At 45.5% G+C, this 26,705-nt stretch overlaps 2 protein-coding genes across 2 annotated transcripts in view; both read right to left on the bottom strand.

Annotated features, from left to right (window-relative positions):
- LOC109317702 (acidic mammalian chitinase-like) overlaps window positions 1-6,138 on the bottom strand; it is a 9,106-nt gene extending 2,968 nt beyond the window's left edge. The window contains exons 1-9 of the mRNA XM_019546510.1: window positions 6,114-6,138; window positions 4,959-4,988; window positions 3,650-3,851; window positions 2,407-2,463; window positions 2,133-2,298; window positions 1,450-1,574; window positions 801-924; window positions 475-660; window positions 211-330 (exon numbers count right to left, since the gene is read on the bottom strand). Of these exons, the coding sequence (XP_019402055.1) occupies window positions 211-330; window positions 475-660; window positions 801-924; window positions 1,450-1,574; window positions 2,133-2,298; window positions 2,407-2,463; window positions 3,650-3,851; window positions 4,959-4,988; window positions 6,114-6,138 (1,035 nt within the window). The remainder of the gene's footprint in view (window positions 1-210; window positions 331-474; window positions 661-800; window positions 925-1,449; window positions 1,575-2,132; window positions 2,299-2,406; window positions 2,464-3,649; window positions 3,852-4,958; window positions 4,989-6,113) is intronic.
- A 5,335-nt stretch (window positions 6,139-11,473) lies between these two features.
- LOC109317700 (acidic mammalian chitinase-like) lies at window positions 11,474-18,636 on the bottom strand. The gene is made up of 11 exons (XM_019546509.1): window positions 18,577-18,636; window positions 16,899-16,928; window positions 15,838-16,039; window positions 15,288-15,344; window positions 15,016-15,181; window positions 14,287-14,411; window positions 13,680-13,803; window positions 13,354-13,539; window positions 13,126-13,245; window positions 12,885-13,026; window positions 11,474-11,786 (listed from the first exon to the last, which is right to left on the bottom strand). Exons 1-11 carry the CDS (start codon window positions 18,599-18,601, stop codon window positions 11,488-11,490), a joined length of 1,476 nt encoding a protein of 491 aa, XP_019402054.1. The 5' UTR covers window positions 18,602-18,636; the 3' UTR covers window positions 11,474-11,487.
- Between the last annotated feature and the right edge of the window lie 8,069 nt (window positions 18,637-26,705).

Below are 26,705 nucleotides of genomic sequence, written 5' to 3'. Positions count from 1 at the left end.
GGTGGTGATCAAGGGGTATCTGCCCTGGCCGCAGAAACTGCCAGTAAAGTCATCCAGGTCCAGGGTCCAAACCATAGCGCCTGCAAAGTTGTTCTGCTTCAGCCAATCAACCTGTTAGGTGCCAGGACAGAAGCCAGCATCAGTCCAGACAGTACTGTAAAATGAGCTGAAATAGCTCTGGTTAGATTGCTATGAAGAGCCCAGACTTACCTTCATCTGAAAGCTCTTCTGGTTGTCATAGCCCAGCCACTCATTGCTGCTGTAAGCATAGGGCACGTCCTGAGGGGTGTCCCAAGCCTGGGTGGCTCCGTTCTTCAGGAAGGTGCAGATCTAAGAAAAGGGGAAGACGTGAGGTTTTAAGAAATGCCTTGTAAAGTACAGCAATTTCCAACCATTACAGTGCCTTTGATTTACTCAACAGATCTCAAGTTAGAACCGTGGTTCAATGCCTGTGTGATCTGGTGGAGCACATACCTCGTAGTAAGCCAGGAAGCCGGTTTGCTTTGTGTACGGCCCAGCAGGCCCAGGTCCTGATGTTGGAGCACCAACGGCAGTGTTGGAGGGGTTGCTCAGCATGAAGGTGTGTCCGTAGGTTGGGAATCCAACAACGAGCTTCTCAGCGGGCGCACCATTGCTCTTCCAGTAGTTCATCGCGTAGTCCTGGAAAACAGCAAGTCAATAAAAGCCCCCCCAGAGATTTGTCAGCTGAAACATCAGTGCTCACCACTGTGCATTTCTCCAAGTTTTCTTCATTGTGGACTTTACTGGTCTCTGTCCCCAAGCTCTCAAGATGCACTTACCACATTGTAGTAGATGTAGCTGCCTTGGTCAGCAGGTCCTTGGTAGAGAGGGCTGTTCTCTCCAGTGTATCCTTCCCAAGAGCCATGGAAGTCATATGTCATCACATGGAAGTAGTCAAGGTACCTGTGGGGGAGCAGTGTGAATGTCCATCCCCAGTGCATTTTGAACCTCTGGCTCCCTGGGGTGACACGGGTCATGTTCCCACTTCCTGCATCCATGGCTTCTTCACCAGCTCTTTTGCATGACATTGGTGCCCCTCTTTGGGTCTTGTACATGCCAGCGATAGACTAAGATTGAAATCCAAGCCCTGAGGAATGCTTAAAGGCAGGTGGTAATGCATGGATCAAGTATCTAACCCTTCAGACGAAGTGCATAGACAAGACCGTGGACAACCCAATGACTTCCAGTGTCTGGATGGCGATCCTTGTGTTGCTGTCTCCCTTATAATTCATGTATTTTTTGAACTAGACTGTGCCTATCACACACAAGGCAGAATTCTGCCTCCTACTAGTCACAATGCTTATAAAAACAGGTTGAATTCTGGCCGACATACCTGTGGTAAGGAAGTGCTATGCTTTGGGTTTGCTATCGGAGATGAGAAGTGGCCAGCTTTTCTAAAAGCACACCATGGGAAAGCACGGTACTCACTGGCCCAGCTCAGCAATCTGGTAGCCACCCTGAATGTTGGAAAGCCCTCCAGCAACAGCAGCGGTGATCAGGAGTCTTGGTTTGTTAACTTGCTTGGCTTCCTGCTCGAAGGCTTCCAGTATTTCCTAAGGAAAGGCAAGGAAACATTTAGCTGCTGGAAGCCCCTGGACTGAGACTCCCGCACCCTGACTCAGGCAGCCCAGACTCCCTTCCCCCATCTCCGGTTCACATACTTGAGGACCTGCACAACCTTTCCAACCAAAAGAAAGCTGTCTGCATGCAGGGAGATGAGATGGAGTGGGGAGAACTCAGGACATTTGACTGCCCACAGGAGGGAGTTTTTTATCCCTCCACTGAAGAGGCTCCTCATTGAAGACTGTACCAAAATTATGCTGGTCAGGGCTTTCAGCTATCTTAGGTTGAGCATCCTGTATTTTGGGCCAGCCAGCATACATATTGGCTGGGGATATGTCATATCACAGTGAATTATGCTGCCCTGAAATTGAGGCAATACCTTTCCCTCTGGTACTCGCATCTGAAATCAGCAGATTTCTTTGACTCCAAATTATTTCTGATCTAGCCAGCAAAGGGTTTCTTGCCTGCTGTGGGTGATCTGGTTGGCCATTCCCGATGATTGTCCAGTTAGTAGCAGTCCCTCAGCAAACATCTAGTTTCCTCAATACCTTAATCAGCACGGTGAAGAGTTGCTTGTCCTGAGCTGGGCTCCCTCTGGCGCCGGGGTATTCCCAGTCAATGTCCAGCCCATCAAATTCATACTGGCGCAGGAATTTGATAGCGGAGTTAATGAAGGTCTGGCGGTTGGCAGAACTGGCCACCATGGCTGAGAATCTAGGGAAGCAGGGGAGACGGGAGTCAGGGGAAGGAGCTGCTGGTTGTTTCCTGCAGTCGCAGCCGTAGGAGGACGCAGCCGGGGCAAGGGGGTGGCTTGAGGCTTACTTTGCTGTTCCAAAATTCCAGCCTCCAATGGAGAGGAGGGTCTTCAGGTTGGAGTTCCTAGAAAGGAAGGGCAAAGCATGGTGTGACATTTATATGGTGGTATAGTTTTTTGGCTGTTACAAATTGAAAGGGTTTCTTTGGATAGGTTTTTTTTCTGGCAGAAAAAGCGTTAATGGCTGAATTGCAGAGGGGTTGAGTGTAGCCTGGAAAATTGCATGGTCTTGAGACCTCTGACTCTTTCTATAGTGGGGGGAGTTGGAAGGAGATGGATGCCACAGAACTGAAGGGTGCACATGCCCATGTGTGTCTGCATGTGTGAGTGCCTGCCAGACTGCTGGATCCAGGGGAGCCTGCCGGTCTGAAGCCCCAAAAATGGAGACAGAGAGTCTGCCACATGGGGACTGCGGCAGAGAAGCCCAGAGCAGTGGGGCAGAGGTAACCTGCTGGGGGAAGCAGAGAAGCCGAGACCTCTGGGGAAGAGGAGGAGCTCACTGCAGAGATGGTGAGGACTGTTGCCTGCCACTGGAACTAGCTGTGGACTGTAAAGTAAGCCCTAGCCAGGGGTGAGAGTGAAGAGTGCTAGGAGATGGTGTGTTTTACATCTTTATGTTATATTCTGTCTTTCCCAGTTCCGTTGCTGTGTTTTCCCTAATTATTCAAGTGTGGGTTTATTTTATTCCTAAATTTAGTGTCCGGTAACTGGGCATCTTACCTTACATGGAGTTTGTACCTTCATGGCATTGGATGACGTGGGGGCCCATCACACATGGGCTTCAGAGTTAATAGCTTCATAGATTGTAAGGCCAGAAGGGACCTTGGGAGATCATCGGGTCCAGCCCCCTGGACCAAGCAGGAAAGATAACTGGGGGTCAGGTGACCCCAGCAAGGTGACTGTCTAGTTTCCTCTTGAAGATGTATCAGCTTCTTTTGCATCTCATTGGATGGACCAGCATAAATGCCTACCATTGTGCTGCCCTTGAAAACATGACTTACTACCCTCTTTACACTCTTCCCTGGTTATGTGGCATGAGGGACAAGGCAAGACTAGCTCATTTGAGTGCATGGTGGATCAGTACTGGTGCCCTGATGTACTCTCTTCTTTTCTGCCTCTATCTCCAACCTCCTGATGGAGACAACGCCCCTGGTAGACAGTATTACTATGTACAGAAGAGCTGTTTTTTTTTGTGACTTAGTAACTTGCATGAAGCAGGATATTGGATTCCCCTTTACTTTAGATACCTACTGGTTTTTCAGGCCGTTGAAGGATTGGTAAAGGGTCACGTCATTCCACTCGATGGTTGTGATCTCGTTGTTGGTCATTCCAGCAAAGGCATAGAGCAGGTGAGTACATAGGCATGGGTCAATGTCCTTTGGGAAGTATTTCCCTAGGCCTTGTCTGTATTGGCCCCAGTTGGAGAAATAGCATGAAAGCACATAGGCAGAGCCTGCAGGGAAGAGCAGGAGGGAAGTTTGATGTGAAAATCCAGATAAAATAATAGCCTCCATCTCTTTAAAAAGCTGGTATGCATTCCCCTACCTTTACTCAAGAGGGAATAAATACCAGTTGGACTCAAGCACTTGATTTTCATGGTCCTGTTTTTTTGGACTCAGAGATAATGCTCATGACCTGGGTTGTATGACAAATTCACTGAACTAATATGGACATGGTTTAGAGGAGCTGGTACTATCTGACTGGTGCAATGTTTCTTTATGTTCCAAGAAATCCCTAATAGTTTAACATGGGTGTTTCATCCATTGTGGGCACATCTACATGTGCCCTAGGACACTGTTGTTACTGCACCATCATTTAGAAACCTTTTGGAAGTACTAAAAGATGGCGTAGGAACAGCCCGTGCTGCACCGTGCCGCCAGCGCACGGCGATTTCTAGCCACTCCATTGCTGCAACGATGCGCTATACTGAGGGAGTGCGTTGCTATCACAGTTTTTGCCCGCAGACGCTATGTCGCCATAGCGTGTTGTTATGGTGACATAGCGTCACGTGTAGATGCGCCTAGTGAGCTGGCAATCCAAGGAAATGTTTTCTTTCATTTTTCTTCTACTTTTTTACTTTATTAAATGTTTGACTTGAGACACCTGTTGCATAAACTAAGACTCGTGCTTTACAATTTATTCGGCTCTTCTACATGTCTAAGAGTCAGAAAATGCAATCTATATTTCTTTCCAAATGGTAGATTACTTGTGTTGGTTCTGCTGTACAATACAGAAACGACTGAAGCCATCAGAGATTTTTAAAAGCCCTTTCTAGTTTGTCAGTGATACTCATTTCTTGGATTACTTTATCTTGAACTTGCTTAGGAGGAAAATATTCAGTACTCTAGTGCCTTATGAAAAGCATATTACTTTTCTGGGGTTTTAGTACCAATTTTGCTTACCAGAAATACTTTACCTCTAAAAATAGCATGGAGCCAACTGAAAAGTGTTTCCCTTTAGAAAGGCCTGTCTGTCTATGTAATCGTATTATACGTTCTCTAAAAGAATGAATGAAAATATTATTATAAAATGAGATTTGTATTTGAATAGGAGCACATACCTATTTGTGCATTCAACAGGAACACCAGACCTTTAGAGAGAAAGAGAATAATTAGATCATTAAACCTGGAAATATGCAACTCTCTAGTGTTGCCAACTCGCACAGTATCTCGTGCACGGTAGAATACCATGGTAGCGAGTGTATTCATTCTTTTTTTATGGCAAATGCAGCTTTTGTGTCGTCATGTCCTGCTACTGTATTTTACAATTTAGCAATCACTGGACATGCACCGAGACTGCTACTTTAATGATGATAGGATTCTTGGGGCCAATATCCCTGTCTTCAAAAACAATACTTCTTATTTTGTCTGGTTTTTTTAGATTTACAAGAATCAAGGACGTTTATATAAGGCTCCTCGCCCTCTAATAATAATATGCTAACCATTCCTTCTAAATGTCTGCCGATTAATGAATAAAAGACATGTAGCAGGGGTGTTGGTTGTAGCCGTGTTGGTCTAAGGACACAGGCAGGCAAGGTTCTTTGGGTAGATGTGGTTTCTTTTATTAGACCAACTAAATAGTTGGAAAACCGTTCTTTGCAAGCTTTCAGGCACAAACGCCCTTCTTCAGGCATTGGGAGACTCTGCTGCTGCTCTGAGCTCTCCAAGGTAGACAAGAAGCTAGAGTAACTCTTTACATGCATACTTGCTGGGATCCTTTGACCCCAGCTGATTTCCGGCCCCTGGGGCAGGGGGGCTGGACTCGATGATTTCCCGAGGTCCCTTCCAGCCCTAATGTCTGCGAAATCTATGACATTTTGAAAGAAGTTATACTAAGATTAGCTGATTTAAAGTAGTAGTAAAAAAAATGAAGTTCTGGGGCAGTAAAAATGATGTGTGGATTTGCGTGCAATTTGGCATAGCACCATCCTTGAAAAATAATACAAAATCCGAGGATTTCAAAATGTCACGTTTTTCAAATTGTCTTTGCAGACTGATCTTCTGCCTTTGAAATTGAACAAGTTTTAAATCACAAACACCTGAAAACAAAATGAAATATTTTGGTGGGATGCACCAAAAACTATTTTTTTATTTCAGGTCACCCCAAAATAATTTTGGTTAGATATTTTTGGCTTTGGCCTCTAAACTAAAGAAATCCGTTTTCCACCCAGCACTGTTCAGAAACCAGTATAAGAAAGTTGCAGAGCTGAACTTACCGGTGAGAAGGATCAGCTTTGCCATCTTTGTCCGTGTGCTGATCCAGTGCTTCCTCTTTCTGATTTTTATACCTTATGCTTCCCTTGCTTGCGTGTTTTTTTCCATATCACAAAGGACATGTGAAGATTGCAGTATTTGATGAAGATAAGCAGCATATGACACACTAAAAATACATGCGGGTACAATGGACCTGCTTAAGAACCCAGGTCAAAGAAAACAGTGCTATTAATCTTTCTATCTTAAAGGTGTAGCTGGACCACAGGTAGAAATAGGTTGTAACGATAGTGTCATTTGGGAAGTTGGTTCTGCTGATAGGTTTAGTGTTATGTTATAGATTGCAGAGTAACGTATGTGTTTGCTATATAAACTGCTCCTTGTGATGCTATGTGTACAGTGGTGGCAAATGCATTAGGTAATGGGCTTCGACAAGTATTTGGTCACCTTTGTGAAGGGAGCTTGTTTTGATTCAAAGAGGAAACCTGGATAGGAATGTTACTGGCAGGACTTTGGCTAAATAGGTGGTAGAGACGTGAGTTTCCATAACCATGTGCATATCTTGGAATTGGAGGATGCTTTTCTATTGAAGCCTAGAACGAAGAAGGACTCACAGGACAAGAGCAAACGGTCCTCCCACAGGATTATCAAACCTTGGGGAAGCCTGGGCTTGACTGTCACAAGACTACAGTAAAGAAGACCTTTTTCAAGTTGATCTAAGATTTGCTGTCAATAATCAGAGCCATAAAATGGTATTCCAGCTCAGTGAAGGCCAGTGTGAGGAGTGAAGTGGCTAAGTGCATTTGAGGATCCAAGACTTGGGGTCTCTTTCTCTGCTCAGTTGGACTGCGCAAGGCCAGAATAACTTCACAAGGGAGCAGCCCTCCTGCCAAACTGGTGGAAAGCCTAGATGAATGAGGTCTTGCTATCCAGACCTAGGATTTGTCTTTAGGCTAAACATGCCAGAAAGTCTTGTTTTGAAATGCAAATCTTGTCTTGTTCCTGAGCCTGCTTTGGATGTGGCAGGGCAAAGTAGAAGTGAATGGTATGCCATTCTGCCAACATGGTTCAGTGTTATTTTTGAAAGCCAGCCACTAGCAATGAGAGGGGACCATTCAGGGAAGGCATTAACGAGAAAGGAACATGATGATGGTGCTATGCATATGTTCCTTCCTCATCACACATGTGCAGGTCCCTAGAAATTGCAGCCTGCTCCTAGACAGGATGAAGTCGCCTCACAGCAGATAAATCAGAAACTGAAGCGCTCAGTCATTGGTCTTGCTGTTCCAAGCAGCCAGAGTGCATTTTTTCATGTGAAACTTTCCCTGGAAAATGCTCATTTTGAAGGACTGAACACCATGTGAATCCAGGTAGAATTGGTCAGCTTATTGCGTCTAAGAAAACCTGAAAAAATCCCCAGAAAATGTTTTTAAAATTTCATGTTGATGCATTTCACAATGGTGTGGATGTTTTATGTTGTAAGACTGTGGGTTGGGGTTGGGGGGTTTATGAAAAGGAGTCTAAATGTGATATAAATATGGTTAGAAAGTGTTGAAAATGAAAAGCTTAATTGGAGAGTGAATTTTGTTCTTCAGCTTTTTGTTTCAGTGGGAAAATTCCAATTTTTCTTTTTGGTTGCCGTGAAGCATGGATTATTTGCAGAGCTCTAATCGGACATATGAGGTACTACTGATATTTGTGAAAATGATGGTGGAAAAATATAGTCTGGGAACCCTGAAGCTCTATGGCAAGAAACATTTTATAGTTTTTGTTAGAAGGAAGAGAAGAAGAATTACCACCAGGTAACCTAGACTATGTCCATGAGACCCTGAGCACCAAATACCAAGGTCATTTCAAAGTAGCTTGTATCTCATACCACTCAAGAGTAGATTAATATGACCTGGGTCATCCTCTGGAATTATTTTTATATCGTGGATGAGATATGGCAGAGCATTAAAGAAAACAGAGCTGTCTGGAAAAAAATTTCCATCATGTTCCTCGGGTGATATGATAACAAAAGCAGTGCAAAGGACATTGGAAAATCTCAGCCTGAATGACCTTAGTTGTTTCATAGAGGTACTTTCATATTGTTGTTGAGAAGATTGCAGTGGAGGAGTCAAGGTAGCCAGTCTGTGTGCTATTGCTTTTGCTATAAAAAGGATTAGAAATGAGTAGGGTTGGCCCCCCATAATGGGGTTCACTAGTGCAGAGCGGAAATGAGCCAGTGGTTGAATCTCCAGATCCAAATGAAGATCTCTGCTGCCCCATCCAAGAAGGAGACACTAATATTATCAGTTTTGGCAAGTTTTCCCCGTTTCGCCCATAGGCTATAATGGGGAAGGTCAAAACAGCCTATAACCTTGTCATTTCTGGCCAGATTTGGATAAAACTTGCAGAAATGATAGCCCCTTCTAAGGGCATGGAGTGTGCCATGTCTCAAGAAGATTGGTGCAGGGGCTCAGGGGGAACTGGCAAGCTTTGTGGCCTGAGCAGGGGCTACCGCCCCTGCAGTTTACACCCTGCTGAGCCTTAACACACAGTGTCACCCATGGCACGAGTTTTGCCTGTCAGCAGCTTGAGGTACAGTTCTCCCCAAACCCCTGCACCTATCACCTTGAAACTTGTCAGGCTTTGTGGCCACAGCATGGGCCACCACCCCTGCAGTTTTGACCCCACTGTGGCTCAACACATACACATGACAAAAGTTTTGCTTTCAGGATTTTGGGGTGCAGTTTCTCTGAACCCCCTTCATCTATCTTCTTGAAACTTGGCACACTTTATGCCCTCAGTAGAGGCTATCATTTCCACAAGTTTTGTCCAAATCTGGCCAGAAACTACAAAGTTATAGCCTGTTTTGACCTTCCCCGTTATATCTTATGGGTGAAACGTCGAAATGTTTCGAGGGGACGAAATGGAGCAGACGTTTCGACTTGAAACACGAGTCAAAACGAAACACTGTTCTCTCAAAATGTCAAAAGGGAACGCTTCCGTTTCGCACAGCCCTACTGTCCAGCTGTTCATCCGCTGTCACCCCTAAGTCTTTTTCAGCATGCTGCTTCTTGGAGTAATCCCTCCCCTGGGACATCTGGCCGGCACTCTTTGTTTCTGGACACTTTACCCTGGGAAACATACTTGCTTGTGACCAGTTCATCAAGCAGTCTACATCAGTGGTCTGTCTTGCTTGTTACCACTCTCCTAGTTTTTGTGTTGTCTGCAAACTTTATCAATAAGGGTTGTATACTTTCTTCCAGACCCTTGCTTCAAATAGTAAGTAGCAGAACCCAGGGCTGGATTAACCCTTTAGCGGGCCCTAGGCAAACAAACTCGTGGGCCCCCAGCTGAAGATGAAACCTTTATATTACTTTTTTTCCCACTCAATAATTATAACATGTAAAATATGCACAACTTTGTCACTTAGGGCCCAGGGCATGTACCTTGTTTGCCTATGTGTTAATTCATCCCTGGCTGAATTCGTCCCAATCACTGTGGGACCCCACTACAGACTTGGCTACTCCATGATGGTTCCCCTTGCCAAGACCAATTGGATGTAAAGCCACTTAATGCACGATGGAGTGATTTTCTATCATTCCAGTTTCTTAATCAAAATGTCACATGCTACCAGTATTACTGCTTTACAGAGATCTTAAAGGTTTAGCATCAACACTATGAACGTACCAACTAAACATGTTATCTCATTAACAAAACACTTGAACTTGAGCTCTGGACCTGAATTTTGTGGGTCCCATCTCTGTTGGTTTGTAAGCTCTTCAAGGCAAGAGCGAAGAGCATGTTCCTCAGCCTAATCCTAAGTGGAATGAATCTGTGCATCTCCACTGAAGTCAGTGGGGTTATGACCACTCATACTTAGCTAAGGCTCTACCACATGGTGGTCTGTAAGTAAGAAAGCAAAATCAGCTGGTGACTTTACCAGATTCATTTGTTTCCCCATCAATTAACTCTCCCAATACCAACATCTATCTTCCAGCTGGTAGAGAGATGAGTCGCCATAGCCACGTGCATATACTGGGATTGGATGATGCTTTTCTAATGAAGCCTAGAATGAAGAGGAACTCATAGGGCAAAAGCAAATGGTCCCCTCACAGGATTATCAAACCTTGGGGGAGCCTGGGCGTGACTGTCACAAGACAACAGTAAAAAAAAACCAAACCCTTTTCAAATTGATCTCAGATTTGCTTTCAGTTTTCAAGACCACCTGCAACCTTAGCTCTGGTAGGAAACCCATGTAAAGCAAATTCAAAGACAGGCTTTCCCGTTGAGTTCTTTGGAGCAAGAAAACTGAGTTTAGTTTCTCTGGGCTCCGCTGTCACATGCGACAGTGTTGTTCATATCAAGACTGTGATGTCTTGCCATATTCCAGCATACCAGCAGGAGAACAAGGTGATTTAATGCCAGCTGCGTTAGGACGATAGCCTGAGTCTTAAGAGACCCAGGTTCTGTCCCCCGCTCTACTGTGGATTGCTATGAGATACCAGACATGTCACTTAGGGCCAGAAAGCCCTAGGTAGGACTTAGGTACAGTTTAGGTGCTTACGTCACAAAATGAGCTCTGTTGGCCCTGAAAAGTTTCCCAGACACTAGAACTTCGGTTTCTGTATATATGTACCCAACAATCACCATAGTTGTGATAATATCTATGAGGAGGCTATTCCTCAGTGCTATGACTTGGGACATGGTAGCGCTGTTTAAAATCAACTCCTTGGACTACCGACAATCATTCATCAGTGTAAAGAAACTGCTTCTGTATCACTGCAGACTGCTATTGTTCACAGGCTCCCAAAGAGAAGTCTGCCTAGGTCAGTAGTTGTGCTTCTGGCAAGTGGTGGGTCGTAGAGACCCAACTAGAGAATGACTGAACAGTGGGGCTCATCGCCAAGAGATATGGATGCACGTGCTGGTGACTGGAAAGAGCTGCACTCTGGGGACTGGAAAAGGAGTGGCCACACATCCAGGGACCACCATAGACTCTTAAGCCCGTTATGCTGTGCTCAGGGGCAGGGAAGCCAGTGGGATTAGTCACTAAATTGACAAGATCCCCAAATTGCCTAGTAATACTTAATTGGGCTTGGGTTTAGGTTCCAGGTCTCTTGGGAAATCTCACTCTTGAATTAGGCTGTGGAATCCAAATCCCCCTCGAGCCTGAAGCTACTCATGTTCAGTGGTTAAATCCAGGTCTACCCTTTTCCAAGTGTAACCTCAACCAAAGCACACAGCACAGTGGCAGAAGGGAGCAATGAAACCCAGATGAATAAGCAGACCACATAGTAAACAGCTACTGATTTTGCTAAATGCTTTATTTTACTTGCTATTTACTCTAATCTCAGTCAGATTGGACTGGTTACTCTGCTATCCCTGCTCTGTTCATGGCCAGTTGCAGCAGGAGCAGCTGGTATCAAAGACGAGACCGGCGCTGCAGCTCTCTTGGAAGGTTTCCCCATTCACGCAGTTGTAGAATTTGTTCTTGTTGGTGGGGTCTGGGTAGAGGCCGCTGGCTTTGCTGGCACAGAAGCCACTGCCTCCAGAGCCACTGCCTGGGTTTCCACCAGAGCTGCCACTGCCACTACCGCTGCCGCTGCCACTGCCGCTGCCACTGCCGCTGCCACTGCCGGTACTGGGAGGCTTGGTGACTGGAGGAAGGGGCTGAGCTGGAGGCTTGCAGGCTGAAAGAAAAGGAGACATGGTTTAACCTTAGTTGGGCCTTGTTTGTGCTCAGTTCAAGAGAGTTGGTCTGTTCGTGTGTGTGCCTAACTGGCTATCTGCCTAACTTCCCACAGACCTATCTGTGCATACGTGGATAACCAAGCCCCTGATTTTAATTCCTAAACTTCAGATCTAGGTTTCTGATTCTTGGAATCATATATAAATAGGGTAGATGGGGTGCAGGAGGGAATCTAGTCCAACCCCCTGTTCAGGACAGGTTCTTCCCTGTTTAGTAGGAAGATCCGGCATAATGATAAATCCAAGCTATGGTGTTCAGCTCTGGATCCTGTGTCAAGTCCTAAGCATCCATAAGCTTATTCAGAGCCAGGTGTTTGCCTCTGGCTGGGCTGTAGCTAGGGTTTCCACAGGGAGTTTTTAACATCCATGCTCTGATGTTCAACTCAGCCTGAGTGCTCTTTAGCATACATCTCAGTGCTGATCTGCAATGACTCCAGTCCTAAATCCCCACCCAAATTACACTATTATAACCTTTTAGCCCTGCGGGAGGACAAACTCCTTGTATGCTAATCTCAGCTCTTTCAAACCCAGCATTTTTCTGCCAGTTCATCTGTGTCCTCAACTGCACCATGTTCTGTGTGCCGATCCCTTGCCCCCACACAGTTCAACTGGGGCGTCTCAACCTTGACTCAGCTCTGTGGGTTCCCATCTAATCCTAATCAGGTTGAACTACAAAATGTTCTTAATTTTTTGACAATATCTCATAAAAAATGAAAAATGTGTGACCTGATACTTAACTGAATTTGAACTGAGCTGTGTCTCAGAGGATGAAAAGTTTTTTGGAGTGATTCTGTCATGCCATGTAAAGCCTGACTTTATATCTAAGTGTCTGACATTTGCACAGAAAAGCTGGATAGAAGGGCTCTAAAATAAAGAGCTCTGGATGCTCCCTGATCTAACTTACTACTCTTGAGTATGTGGTAGTCATGGGTCCCATTGTATCAGATTGAGAAGAACATTTATACGCCTCTTCTTGCCCTTCATTTCTTATCTAGATCTTGGGAGAGGCTGTGAATCCTGTAATTCCTGGAGCTACTCACTAGAGCTCTGCAGTCCCAGACCGGTCTTCAGGGTGGTGATCAAGGGGTATTTGCCCTCGCCGCAGAAAGTGCCAGTGAAGTCATCCAGGTCGAGGGACCAAACCGCAGCACCTCCAAACCCGCCCTTCTTCAGCCAATCAATCTGTTAGGTGCCAGGACAGAAGCCAACATGAGTCCAGACGGTACTGTAAAATGAGCTGAAATAGCTCTGGTTAGGTCACTGCAGAGATTCCAGACTTACCTTGATCTGAAAGCTCTTCTGGTTGTCATAGCCCAACCACTCATCACCCTTGTAAGCGTAGGGCACATCCTGAGGGGTGTACCAAACCTGGGTGGCTCCGTTCTTCAAGAAGGTGCAGATCTAAGAAAAGGGGAAGGCATGAGGATTTAAGATGTGACAAGTAAAGCAATCAGATCTCCTGTGGGGTCTCTGTGGGTGTTCGCGGTTCGTTGTTGATGGAGCACACACCTCATAGTAAGCCAGGAAGCCAGACTGTCTTGTGTACGGTCCAGCAGGCCCAGGTCCATTTATTGGGGCACCAACAGCGGTGTCGGAGGCGTCTCTCAGCATGAAGGTGTGTCCGTAGGTTGGGAATCCAACAAGGAGCTTCTCAGCAGGGGCACCATTGCTCTTCCAGTAGTTCATCGCATAGTCCTGGAAAACAACACGTGAGTCCAGACCTCTGCAGAGATTTGTCCAACGACACACCAGAGCTCACTCCGCTGTATGTCTTGAGGGCTGCCTCATTGCAGCCTCTTTTGGTCCAAGTCCCCAAGCTCTCAAGATGCGCTTACCACATTGAAGTAGACGTAGCTGCCTTTGTCAGCTGGTCCTTTGTAGAGAGGGCTGTTCTCTCCAGTGAACCCCTCCCAAGAGCCATGGAAGTCATATGTCATCACATGGAAGAAGTCAAGGTATCTGTTGGGGAGCAGCGTGAATATCAATCTCCAATGGTTTTTAACCCTTGGAACAGCTTATTGTCCCTTTAGTCCTGGCTCTACGGGGTAATACAGGTCATACTCCCATTTCCTGCTTTCTGGAGTCCTGCATGCACATATTCCTCACCAAGATTCCCGCATAACAACTTTGTCCTCCTCTGGGCTTTGGACACCCCTGCACTGGGTTGAGATTTAAACCCTAGTTCTGGGGAATGCGACAACCAGGTGGTAGAGCACAGATCTAGGGAAAGTGCGCTGACAAAACCAGGGGCTAGATCTGTCCCATCTCGCATCAGAGATGCACTCTTGCCTTCTACTAGATGACAGTGTTATAAAACCAGGTCAAATTCTGGCCTATGGGCCCATGCTGGGGAGATGCTATACACCTGGTATTTGTTGTTAATGGAGAAAAGTGCCCAGTATTACTAGGAGGCAGATGACACTGCTATGTGAAAGTACTCACTTGCCCAGCTCAGCAATTTGGTAGCCAGCCTCGATGTTGGAAAGCCCTGCAGCAACAGCAGCGGTGACCAGGAGTCTTGGTTTATTAACTTTCTTGGCTTCTTCCTCAAAGGCTTCCAGCAATTCCTAAGGAAAGGCAAGGAAACACTTAGCTGTTGGAAACCCCCGAACGGAGACTCCCGCACCCTGACCTTTCTAAATAGAGGGGGCTCAGGCAGCCCAGACTCCCTTCCCCCATCTCCGGTTCACATACTTGAGGACCTGCACAACCTTTCCAACCAAAAGAAAGCTGTCTGCATACAGGGAGATGAGATGGAGTGGGGAGAACTCAGGACATTTGACTGCCCACGGGAGGGAGTTTTTTATCCCTCCACTGAAGAGGCTCCTCACTGAAGACTGTACCAAAATTATGCTGGTCAGTGCTTTCAGCTATCTTAGGTTGAGCATCCTGTATTTTGGGCCAGCCAGCATACATATTGGCTGGGGAAATGTTGTATCACAGTGAATTATGCTGCCCTGAAATTGAGGCAATACCTTTCCCTCTGGTACTCGCATGAAAAAGAGGTAGGTCTCTTATCTGAAATCAGCAGATTTCTTTGACTCCAGATTATTTCTGATCTAGCCAGCAAAGGGTTTCTTGCCTGCTGTGGGTGATCTGATTGGCCATTCCAAGTGATCTTCCAGCAGATGACTTGGTGACCCCTCAGCAAATACTTAGTTTCCTCAATACCTGAACCAGCACGGTGAAGAGCTCCTTGTCCACAGAAGGGCTGCCTCTGGAGCCCGGGTATTCCCAGTCAATGTCCAGCCCATCAAATTCATACTGGCGCAGGAAATTGATAACGGAGTTAATGAAGGTCTGGCGGTTGGCAGAACTGGCCACCATGGCTGTGAATCTAGGGAAGCAGGGGAGACGGGAGTCAGGGGAAGGAGCTGCTGGTTGTTTCCTGCAGTCGCAGCCGTAGGGGGACGTGCCGGGGGAAGGGGGTGGTTTGGGCTTACGGTGCTGTTCCAAAATTCCAGCCTCCAATGGAGAGGAGGGTCTTCAGCTCGGAGTTCCTGGAAAAGAAGGGCAAAGCATGAGTTTCAGAGCAAAATAAATATATCAGAGCCCCTTCTGCATCTCACTGGATGGACCGATACAAATGACTACCATCATGTGGCACTTAAAATGCAGTGCCTGTACTACCCGCCTTGGACTATATTCCCCTTGTTTTGTGGCACGAGGGCAAAGCTAGCTGTAATTTTAAGGGCATAGTCGCTCTGTGCAGGTAACCGGATGTACTCTCGTCTTCACTGTCTGCCCCTTCCTGCTTCTCATGGAGAAAAGCTCTTGCTCTAGATTTGCACGCTGTGTTTGCCAGGAAGGTGCAGAGAGATGTATTGTGCACAGTGCTTTAGCCTTGGCTCACTATGGTACAGGAGAACTGTTACAAGAGATGAACTCCAGTGATCAGTAGGAGGGTAGTATGTACAGGAGAGCTGCTTTTTAAAATTTTTAACTTGTAGTTGGAAGCAGGACAATGGATTCCCCTCTGTTCTAGATACCTACTGGTTTTTCAGGTCATTGAAAGATTTGTACAGGGTCACGTCATTCCACTCGATGGTTGCAATCTCATTGTTGGTCATTCCAGCAAAGGCATAGAGCAGGTGAGTACACAGGCATGGGTCAATGTCCTTTGGGAAGTATTTCCCTGGGCTAGGTCTATATTGGCCCCAGTTGGTGAAATAGCATGAAAGCACATAGGCAGAGCCTGCAGGGAAGAGCAGGAGGGAAGTTTGACTTGAACATCCAAACAAAATGAAGTCCCTACCTCTTTAAACGCCCAGTGCGGGGTCCCCATAACTGCATTCAGTGGAGGCATTGATAAATGCTAGTATACGATTTTCTTATCCTTACTGATATGATTTCCTCAACAACTGATTTTGTTGTATTCCAAGATAAATCCAGTGGGGTGGATTGGATAAGTATTTATTGAAGTAAAGTGGACCATCCTGGGAGCAATGATTTAAACTGACCAGTGGACTATACATTTGTGGCTTAAGAAGTGTCTAACAGGCTAAACCAAGTGTGTCTGTCATCAGAACATAACCATACTAGGTCAGACCAATCTAGCCCAGTATTTGGTCTCTGACAGTGGCAAAAAGAGGATGCTATAGAGGGGAGAGCATTGAACTGGATATCCCTAGAGCAGGGGCAGACAATTATTTCAGGTGGAGGGCAGCTTTCTGAGTTTTGGCAAGCTGTCAAAGGCAAGCCAGGGGCAGGGGCAGATAACTATTAATTTTCTAAATTTTTTAGGGGCCCCGTGGGCTGGGTAGAATGACCTGGCAGGCCACATCTGATTTTGCCCACCCCTGCTCTAGAGTGATCTATCCTCTATTTAGTATCCTCCATTATTGGTTTAAAATACCAAAGGAAACATCTCCAACCATTCTGTTCAATAGCCCTTTCTAGATCTGCCTGTCCATCCATTTATGTAATACAATCTTTTATTATCTAAACACAGTATGTAAATGTATAGAGTAAAATAATGCACATATGTTACTACAGTCGCCGTTTCCCAAGGGTGAACAAGAATAACAGATTTTTATCTGAATAAAAACACATACCTATCTGTGCATTCAGCAGCAGGACCAAACCTAGGACGGAAAAAAGAATAATAAGATGGTTATTCCTAGAAACATGCACCTTTGAGTGCGTTCAGCGCAGCTGGTACAGCATCCTCTGTCCTCTGTTGCCACGAATGTTTGACTACTGTAATGGGGAGGAAGTCATCTTGTCTTTGACTGAATGACTTCTTGTGAATGCTCAGCTCACTCTGCAGTAATTTACAGTTCAGCATTGCTGCCTTAATTAACACAAAATCTTTTTGGCAGGTATCCCAGCTATCAAGAATATAATGATTAATATGGTGTTAATTTATTCATATTTAAAATAATAAAATAAATGTATGCACAGTTGTAAATACCTTAACTCACTGCTAATATGCGCCCCCTCCCTCTAATATCTAGAACATTGATATATAATATCTGAATATATCTAATTTTTTGCCCAAAGCTCAACCTAAACTATCTCCCCAATAAGGGTGGAGCTGGCAAGGAAAGTGCTCTGAGAATCAGTGGATCTTGCTCTTAGACCCGAGGCCAAGGCTTGAACTCAAATTTGGGCCATGGCTATGTTACAAATGGCCATTGTCACAGCTCTGGCCAGCAGCATAAAGAGGTAGGACCCTTGTCCAGCAGAGCTGATTCAGGCAAACCAGCAAGACTGGGTTGTGCACAAGCAATGTTTGTGACAGTGCAAAGTGCAATTTTGCTGGTTCCAGCTGCATCCATGTTGAGTGCGTTGCAAGCCCAATCTGCCAGTATTACTACACCAAGAAAGCAGTCTAGACATAGCCTTGTTGTCTACGCAAAAGGCATTGCAATAGCTAGATGCAGTCTTGCACTTGCAGCTGGGGAACCCTGAACAATTTAGAAAGCAAGCCAGCGTTTTCAGAGGCCTGCTGTGAGCGGCACAGCTTCGCATACCATCTCTCCTGTATTCTCCCTCCCTCCCTCACTGTACATGTGTGTGTTTGGGTGCTTGTCTCTAAGAGTTTCATGCTTTCTTTCTCTCCCTCTCCTCTGCTATTTCTGAAAGGAGTAAAATACATTAATTATATTCAACATTAACTGCGAAAGCATTTAAGACTCAATCTTAAGGCAAACGTTTGTGTGTAAAAAAAGTAATAAAACACAGCTTTCCTTAATGTTTCAAAGTGTTCTGCTCTATTTAACCCACATGTAACCATGTTCCTGAAACTAGTGACTATTATTTACAAGGACATGACAATACTTGGTGTCTTAAATTTTGAAAGAGGTTACAAAAGGAATAGGTGAATTTTTCTCTCTCTGAAACTAACGTATTCATCAAAAAAGAAATTCTGGGACAGCAGAACTATTTTGAAATGGATAAAGAAATTTAGATGAAAAAAAAGATATTTATTTCAAGTTTTCAGTCCAACATGAAGTTTCAGTTCTGAACTGAGCTACTTGTAACAATAATATTAACAAAAATGCTTAAGTGAAAATGACATTTTTTGTCAAACAGAACATTTCACTCGGCCCAAATTAATGTTTGCTGTGTTTTTCATTTTGTCATAAGGAACTGCATTTTCAGTTGAGGTCAGCCTAAAAAAAAATATGTTTAATTAATTTTTTTGGTTTGCCCACCAAACTGAAAGATCAGCTGTTCAAAGGCCACTGGTCACAGATCAAGATAGTAAAGTTTCAGAGCGGGACTTACCTGTGAGAAGGATCAACTTTGCCATCTTTGCCTGTGTACTGATCCAATGCTGCCTCTCGCTGCTTTTTATACTGCACGTTTCTCTCTGCTTCATGCAATTCCTCTATCATGAAGGATAAAGGAAGATTGTGGTATTTGATGAAGATAAGAACATATTGAAAAATAGATGCTGATATAGTGGACCCAGTTAAGAATTTCAATCTAGAAAAATAGCTTTATCAAACTTTCTATTTTGAAGGCACTGTTAGATATCAGTGGAAGATTATAGTAACGCTGTTCTTGGCATGTTGGTTACAGTGATAAATATTATAGTATATTGTAGATTAAAAGTTACGTGTGTGTATCTGTTGTTCTTGCACTGTGATTTGCCACATTACAAGGGTGGCAGAGAGCGTATTATATAACATGTTTATGTAAGGTTTCTTGTCACCATTGTAAAGGCCGTTACCTCTAGATCAAGGTGGACGCAACTCTAAGAAGTCTACTGACAGAAATGTGCTTAATTGGGACGATCAGGATTAGCCTTGCTTAGCAAAGGCAGTGATCGAGAGTAAAGTGCCTACACGTTTTTGAGGATCCAGGTTTTACAGCCCGATGCTCTTCTTGCTCAGATTACAGGAATCCAAAATAACTTCACTGAAGGAAGGGCAGCTCCCTTGCAAACCTTAACAGGGGAACAGACATTGAAAAATAATGCTATGGATGTGGGGGAACTTGCCAGTATGGTCCAGTATGGTCCTTCAAGCCGGCCATTAACAGCGTGAAGATGCAGTGCAGTGTTCAAGCACTAAAAGAGCGCCCATGAAGGCAGCGCAACATTCAGGCTTTATTCCTTCCTTCGCATGTCTCCCCACATCAAGCATTTCCTGGATGTAGATTTTTCTCAGTCCCTAGACACGACCCAGTTCAGAGACATACTACATATCTTCCTCACTGGAGGCTGTTCATCATCCTAATTCAGATGCAAGGACGTATTCAGTCTTTAGCCACTGTCCTCCAAGCAACCAATGAAGTTTCCTTTAACTCCAGTCATGATAGTACTTATGTGATAGGGAATAAGAAATGGGTTATAATGTACTAAATCATTTCACGCAGGCCACTGGAAGGCTGTCAGGGAGGTCACAGGAGTTATTCAGTGCAAGAAAACACTAGAAAATCAGGGCGAGAGCTGGGAAACGACGGTAGTCAGGCAGCTGATTTTGGGAGCAGTGCAAATAGGGGTGCAGCTTCCTGCATGAAGCTTGGAGGGTGAAGCAGGTGTTTCAGGAAAGATGAGACCAAGGCAGCCAGTGTGTGTGCCCCTAGCTATGATGCCAGCTGCAATGGTAGCCTCTCTGTAAAGTGTTTCCTTTGTAAGGAGCCAGTTTAGTGTGTAAAATATGGGGACCTAAATCTCTCACATTATGTATGACCCACTGTGCGGTGTATAAGACACATGTGGGTCCCTTGACTTCTGTGGAGTCTTGTCTATCCACGGTGGCAAAGAGCTCGGACTTTCAGACGCCAGCTTAAAGCACTGGCCCAACACGTCCTATTCAAAGAAGTGACAGTGTTTGTCCTTGTTTTTTCCATGCTCATACATTACAAGTAGAGTTGAGCAGAATTGTTCAAGAGAAATTGATTTTTGCCAAGAAAATGTGTATTTTGATTGACCACAACTCTTTGTGAATATATGTTGAGTACATCATGGTAATGTGACCAGCAAAGAAAACCAGCAAAGAGACCCTGTATTCAGAAGTATTTTGTAGCAACTGGTAAAAAGAAGGGAAAGAGAATTACCACCAGGTCACCTAGATTTAATTTTTATGGGATCCTTGGGAAAAATAAAGAGGTCGTTTCAAGAAGAGATTTCTGTGACCTATATGATCCTTTTAATTTATTTTATGTAACAGATAAGATATTCACACCTTTAAAGAGAGAAGATATTGCTGGAAATACTTTTCCAACATGCTCTTCAGGTGATACTGTAACAAAAGCTTTCCAAAGACTTCGGAAAACTCCAACCTTTAATGACCTTACTATCTTCGATATATAAGGTTTATTGCTTTCTATACGTAGCTTTTGACCAACTTGCCCTTGTTGTTGAGATTAGTCAGCACATTGTAGAAAGCTAAATGACGTGAAATTTAAAGGTCAATCAAAGCAGTAAAGGCACTGTTCTCTGAAGGCTATGTAGGGACATGGCACCTTGTTTTCCTGCCTCTGGAAGGTCAGAATTTAAAACCAAGATATACATTTGAAGGTGATGTTGGTGCATTTTAGGTTTGTAGCACAGAATTATTGCAGAGAGAACAGGGGTCTGCAACCCACAGCCCAGGACCAGTCCATGATGCCTTTGGATCTGGCTTGTGGAGCCAGCCGGATCTGGGGGAGAACCTGTGCTGTGCCACAGTTTCGTGCCTGTGGCTTCTGTCCAGGGCAAAGCCTCCAGTGGAAGGGGGCTTTCTCCCCCGTGAGCTGCAGCTGGGCTGCAGGGAGAAGTGGTGACACCAGCCTGGTCTTACTGCCCACCCATCTCCAACCCCAACTGGGTCATTCCAGCCCCCCACCCCCCCGCAGGAAAGCATGGCCAATCCCTGTCCCGGCAGATTTAGTGTCGGAGTCCCATTTAGGCTGAAGCCCCTGTACATCTTTTGGTACAGTGGAGAGGTGGTTTTAAAATGAGCATAATTTTAATAATTTGGATAGAAAGCTGTGGCTGGATTGTCAGGATGGGTGGGTAGCGATCAATGGCTCAATGTCTGCTTGGCAGCCGTCGCTCCTGGGGCCAGTTTTATTCAATATTCTCATTAATGATCTGGAAGGTGGCGTGGATTGCACTCTCAGCAAGTCTGCGGATGACGCCAAGCTGGGGGAGTAGTAGATATATGGGAGGGTAGGGCTAGGATTCAGAGTGACCTACACAACTTGGAGGATTGGGCCAAAAGAAATCTCATGAGGTTCAACAAAGACAAGTGCAAAGTTCCCCATCTGCCTCACCTGACTATATTAGTGACCATGAGATGCTCAGATCAGACAGTCATCGGGTGTTTCATATGGACCTGAATTTACTGAGCGCTCGATTACAACATTAAGGATGACCCTTAGCTCTCTGCAGCCATACCTTCCGTAATAAATAACACCTGCTCTGTACAGAGAGTGAACTTCATCCAACAGATCTCTTTCCCAGCAAGCTGAGATTCAACAATGACAAGTTCAAAGTCCTGCACTTAAGACGGAACAACCCCATGCACCAGGACAGGCTGGGGGCTGACTGGCTGGGCAGCAGCTCTGCAGAAAAGGACCTGGGGGACACAGTGGACAATAAGCTGAACATACGCCAACAGTGTGCCCTTGTTGCCAAGAACGCTAATGGCACATTGGGTTGCATTAGTAGGAGCATTGCCAACAGATCAAGGGAAGTAATTATTCCCTTCTTTTCAGCACTGGTGAGGCCATATCTGGAGTACAGTTTCCAGTTTTGGCACCCCCCACTACAGAAGGGATGTGGATAAGTTAGAGAGAGTCCAGTGGAGGGCAACAAAAATGGTTTGGGGGCTGAGGCACGTGGCTTATGAGGAGAGACTGGGGGTTATTTAGTCTGTAGAAGAGAAGAATAAAGCAGGATTCAATAGCAGCCTTTAACTGCCTGCAGGGTGGATCCAAAAAGGATGGAGCTGGACAGTTTTCAGTGGTGGCAGATGACAGAACAAGGAGCAATAGTCTCCAGTTGCAGCAAGGCAGTTTAGATTGGATATTAGGAAAAAAATGTTCACTAGGAGGGTGGTGAAACACTGCAGTGGGTTTCCTAGAGACGTGGTGGGCTCTCCATCTGTGGAAGTTTTTAAGGCCTGGCTCAACAAAGCCTTGGCTGGGATGATGTATTTGGGGCTGGTCCTGCTTTGAGCAGGGGGTTGGACTAGATGTCACCTCCTGAGGTCCTTTCTAACCCGATTCTATGCCTATAAATTACTTTTGTATCATCTAATCTGCTAAACTGGAGTGCACACACAGTTGTGTGACTACACCTCAGTCCTGATGCAAGGCCCTCCCTGGTCAAGGTGATGGGCTCTTCTCAGCAGAGACTGCCAGGCTGCACGGTTTGGGGAATCTGTGGAGGAATCTGTCTCAGGGAATGTGGTTCTTAAAGCAATCACATTTCCCCTTCAAAAATTATTCATACCTGGGATTGGGAAAGCAAATGCGAGCAAAGCTACACCAGTAATCTGAATAAGAGTGAATGCAAAGCATGGCCTCTTATTATCATGTCATGGCGCAAGCTGTCTGTGTGTTCAGCCTCCTGTACGTGACACCTGGTTCCCAAAAGCCATAAAGCTGTTATGTCCTGTGAGGAGTATGGCCCGAGTGTGCCAGGCCTGAGCTGGTTTTGGTACATACCTGGGCTACGCTGTATCTTCCTTTGTTCTGCCCACTTTGCAGTGTCAGTGTAGCACAGCTGGGAGCAACAGGGCTAGAGCGCAGACACCACTCCTGCAGTTCCCTGTAGCTCTCGCTTCCTGCCCTTCCACCGTCCTGCCTTTATTTGAACCATGTGTTTTTAAAAGGAGCTGCCAAGCAGGGAAAAATGACAGCCACAAGCCAGCCACTTGGTATTTCATAGCTTTTATTGCTTTGCAGTGATCATTACGATCACAAATCACTGTCGCTAACCTACCACATCCATCTCAGGAATCCTTACAACATTTTAGCAAATGAGGTGGGGGCTAAGTTGCACAGTTGACACTCCAGAGGTCACAAGTTCAAGGCCGTAGCAGAAGCACTCAAGGGTGGCCCTGTCAGATTCCATCAAATTGGCAAAATCTACTAAATACCTTGTCACAAGGACATGAAAAAGGAGAGCAAATTAGGTTTTTATGACTATTTAAACCTTTCCTGGAAAAGCACTGTCTGTGGATTCTAGTTCTATCAGACCAAGCTAAAAGTAGGTTTCTGTATTGCTTGTCAACTGTGTTCTGTCTGTAACCCATATTGGCATGCTAAGGCTGGGGGATGCGCTGGATTTTGGGTCCTCAGGGTGCCAGTAGCCCTCGGAGCCCCTTAGGCAGACTAGTGACTGAAGTGTCCCATGGAGAGGTGGGTGCCTCACCCTTACTGCCCAGGATTTCGCTCTGAACCCAACGAACTTGTTATTCTTTTTTATGCACAACCAATTTATATACAGACAAAATAAAGAAACAAAAATATATTAACAATAGTTAATAAAACTATCAGTTCAGATAAAATTTGCAACTACCACATTAGGTGGATAATTCCAGCACGCTGGGTGGTCCCACGCATGTTAAACAACCTCAGTAATTAAATTCAACTTGTAATAAGCCTTTAAAGCAGTTTCCACCCCACAACCCAATTGATTTCCTTCTGGTCACCATCTTCTTCCCATAACAATAAGTGGCAACACAGCTTTAACTATGATCCACCACTAGATGGTGGAGGCGAGGCTTCTGCTGCTCTGGGGAAAGTGGACTCCTTCCTGGTAACACAGAGAAACAGGCTCTGAACAGCTGCTGCAGGCAATAGGCTCCCTGTTGTTTCCTTTATTGGCAGATTGTTCTCTTAAGCAGTTTCCTTCTGAAAATACACTTACTGCAAACACTAGTGGTTAGATGTCCCTTCACATGACAATGCTAGTTTGTTGTCTCTCAGCCCACCCCCTCGCAGGACTGTTTCCCCGTCCCAGCACATCTGCTTGCAAACAGGGTCTGCAGGTCTCTGGCTCTGCCACTCGAGCCTTCCCAGCTTGGATTAATGTGGAACTGTTTTCAGTGCTGCAAAAATTGGTGCATTCCTTAATAGATATTTTAAGTGGAAGATATCCTGGGGTATATGGTAAAGTGATTTACATGCGTGTCTGTGAGGAGTTGCTCTAGTCTTCCCAATCCCTTAAGACTCCTAGACACACAAACTGAGAACAACCCCCTTGCTGCTTTTCTTCCTCTGTCTTTTGTAGGAAGCTTGTGGTCCTTTGTTGCCAAGGGAAGGATGGGGTAAATTTGGAGCTACCTATCATCCCTGGCTTACTTCAGGAGTTGATCTTTTCCCTGATTTTTATTCGCTCTTGAAAGGAGATGCTTGCAAATGTATTGCGCAGCAGAAACTGTAGTTGGTGAGTCCAATTACTTGGTAAAGAAAACTTTGCAGTTCCATCTCTGTAACTAAATTCCAGACCGGTTAGCTCGGAGGTTCACCGGGGCCTGCAGAATCAGGGAGTAGTGCCCAGTACAGGTGACTCATTTCAGGAAGGCAAACTATAAGCATGTGTAGATTCACTCACTATGAAATGCACAGCAGTGCAGCTGGAACAGCCTTGTATGATAATAGATTAAAATGGCTTCCATCCAGAAAGCTATTTAGGAAAAATGTGTTTTGGAAAAATGTGTTGTTCTGTGATGCATTACACACCTGGAAAGGCTCCACAGTGTGTGCCACCAGAACACTTGTTGTGTGCCCCTGCCAGGGCCAAGATCCGAAGTGTACTAGGAGTGACAGGAAAGATGTGGGTGCCTAGTGGGTAGCATATGTAAGGCAAGACAATTTGGACAGCTGGTGGTGAGCTTACTTGTCTTAAGCTCACAAGTTGTGAGCCAGGGTGTGGGGATACAATGCAATATAAATTTAAACTCCCCCTTAGAGGTCTCAGCTGGGACTCAGGAATTTGATGTACAGTTGGACAGGGCCAAAAAGTCAGCATGTGCTTGATTTGAACCCTTGTTTTCCTCCTAAAAGAAATGGTGACATGCAGAGAACAAGGAATGTGCAATATTATTAATAATGCACGCACAGTCATTACTGGTAATAGATGGACACGAGCTGTGAAGAACAGATGACTAACCAGGCAAGCATCCAGATTCTCCCAGTTATTTCTTGGTGTGCAATGGCAAAAGACTAAAGATGTCTCACAATGGATCCAAAGACATAAATTGGACTCTTACTCTGGTCTTGTCCTGACAACCTGCCTGCATTCAGCCCAGCTGTAAATGGACAGCTGGTCATTCAGCCTGGGGAAGCAAAGGCAACCAGATGCAATGGTAACCACACCACTCCTCTGGATGCTGTTGGCTATAGTGTGACCTAATCACGCTAGCTTGGTGGCTGATGGTCATCTAGGCTCAGAGCTTGGATAACCCATTTTTTTTGGTGGGGAGTCTTTGAATTGGTGTCCAGAATAGGCAGGGAGAGCACAATAATGACTCTGAATCTCACTGAAGTCAGAAGTCCCAGCTCTTGGGCCAGTGCTCTATGCCTTAGCCCACACTGCCACTCATTAAGCACCCATCAGACTCCTTTCTCAGGAAAGGACATGCTTTCCTACTTTCATTTCAGCTCCTGTATCTACTCTTCCTTTGCAAAGACTATTTGCAAAGCTGTCAGGAGAATGGCTGCCCTATCGGAGAGTTGGGTTTGAACCCTGGGGCAACTCAAGTCACCTCAGTGCACCCCATCTGGGAATATCCAGCAGGAGAGAGAGACCATTTTAATGCAATGCATCTTTATTTATCATGCTCTTGACTACATTGTCGGTATCTACTGGGTGGAAGCGGGTCACGTGGCTGATCTGTTCATGCCCAGTTGCAGCAGGAGCAGCTGGTGTCGAAGACCAGGCCAGTCGCACAATGCTCTTGGAAGGTCCTTCCATTCACGCAGTTGTAGAAGCTGTTCTTATCGGTGGGATCTGGGTAGAGGCCACTGGCCTTGCCAGCACAGAAGTTGCTGTTGCCACCGCTTGGGCTGCCACCAGAGCTTGGTTTTTCACTAGAGCTTGGTTTGCTGCCAGAGCTGGTAGCAGGGGCAGGGGCAGCTGTGGCTGGCTTGGCTGGCTGGTTAGCAGCAGTGCCAAGAGTGGTGGCTGGAACCTTGCAGTCTGGAAGAAGCAAATGCGAAGGACAGGGATTAAAATGTGCTGGTTTCTGAGCTCGAGGCGATGCTGATAGGAGAGGGTTGGTGGAGGGCAGGGCAGGAGCTGAACAGACTTGTTTGGAGAAGTGATCTGTGCCCAAGGGAAAGAAGTGCAAAGGTGCATGTGGTAAGCGTGTGGGCCGGGAGGGGGGTGGCATCCTGGGCAGAACCAAGGAGCACCAAATAAGAGACGAGGGCAGTAAGCGGGCAGAGAGCAGTGCTGCAACGAGCCGTAG

This window comes from Crocodylus porosus, unplaced genomic scaffold (genome assembly GCF_001723895.1).
Source record: "Crocodylus porosus isolate Cpor-Errol unplaced genomic scaffold, CroPor_comp1, whole genome shotgun sequence".
NCBI classification, from domain to species: Eukaryota; Metazoa; Chordata; order Crocodylia; family Crocodylidae; genus Crocodylus; species Crocodylus porosus.
Note: the sequence above shows the minus strand (reverse complement) of the source record. Positions and strands in the feature narration are given on the sequence as shown.

Excerpts from the sequence above, each read along its gene's own strand:
- LOC109317700 (XM_019546509.1), bottom strand. The coding sequence starts at position 18,601 with ATGGCAAAGTTGATCCTTCTCACAG. Across the intron at positions 13,540-13,679 it reads GCTACGTCTACTTCAATGTG|GACTATGCGATGAACTACTG; the intron begins GTAAGCGCATCT and ends GTTGTTTTCCAG. Across the intron at positions 11,787-12,884 it reads TCTGGGACTGCAGAGCTCTA|CCTGCAAGCCTCCAGCTCAG; the intron begins GTGAGTAGCTCC and ends CTTTTCTTTCAG.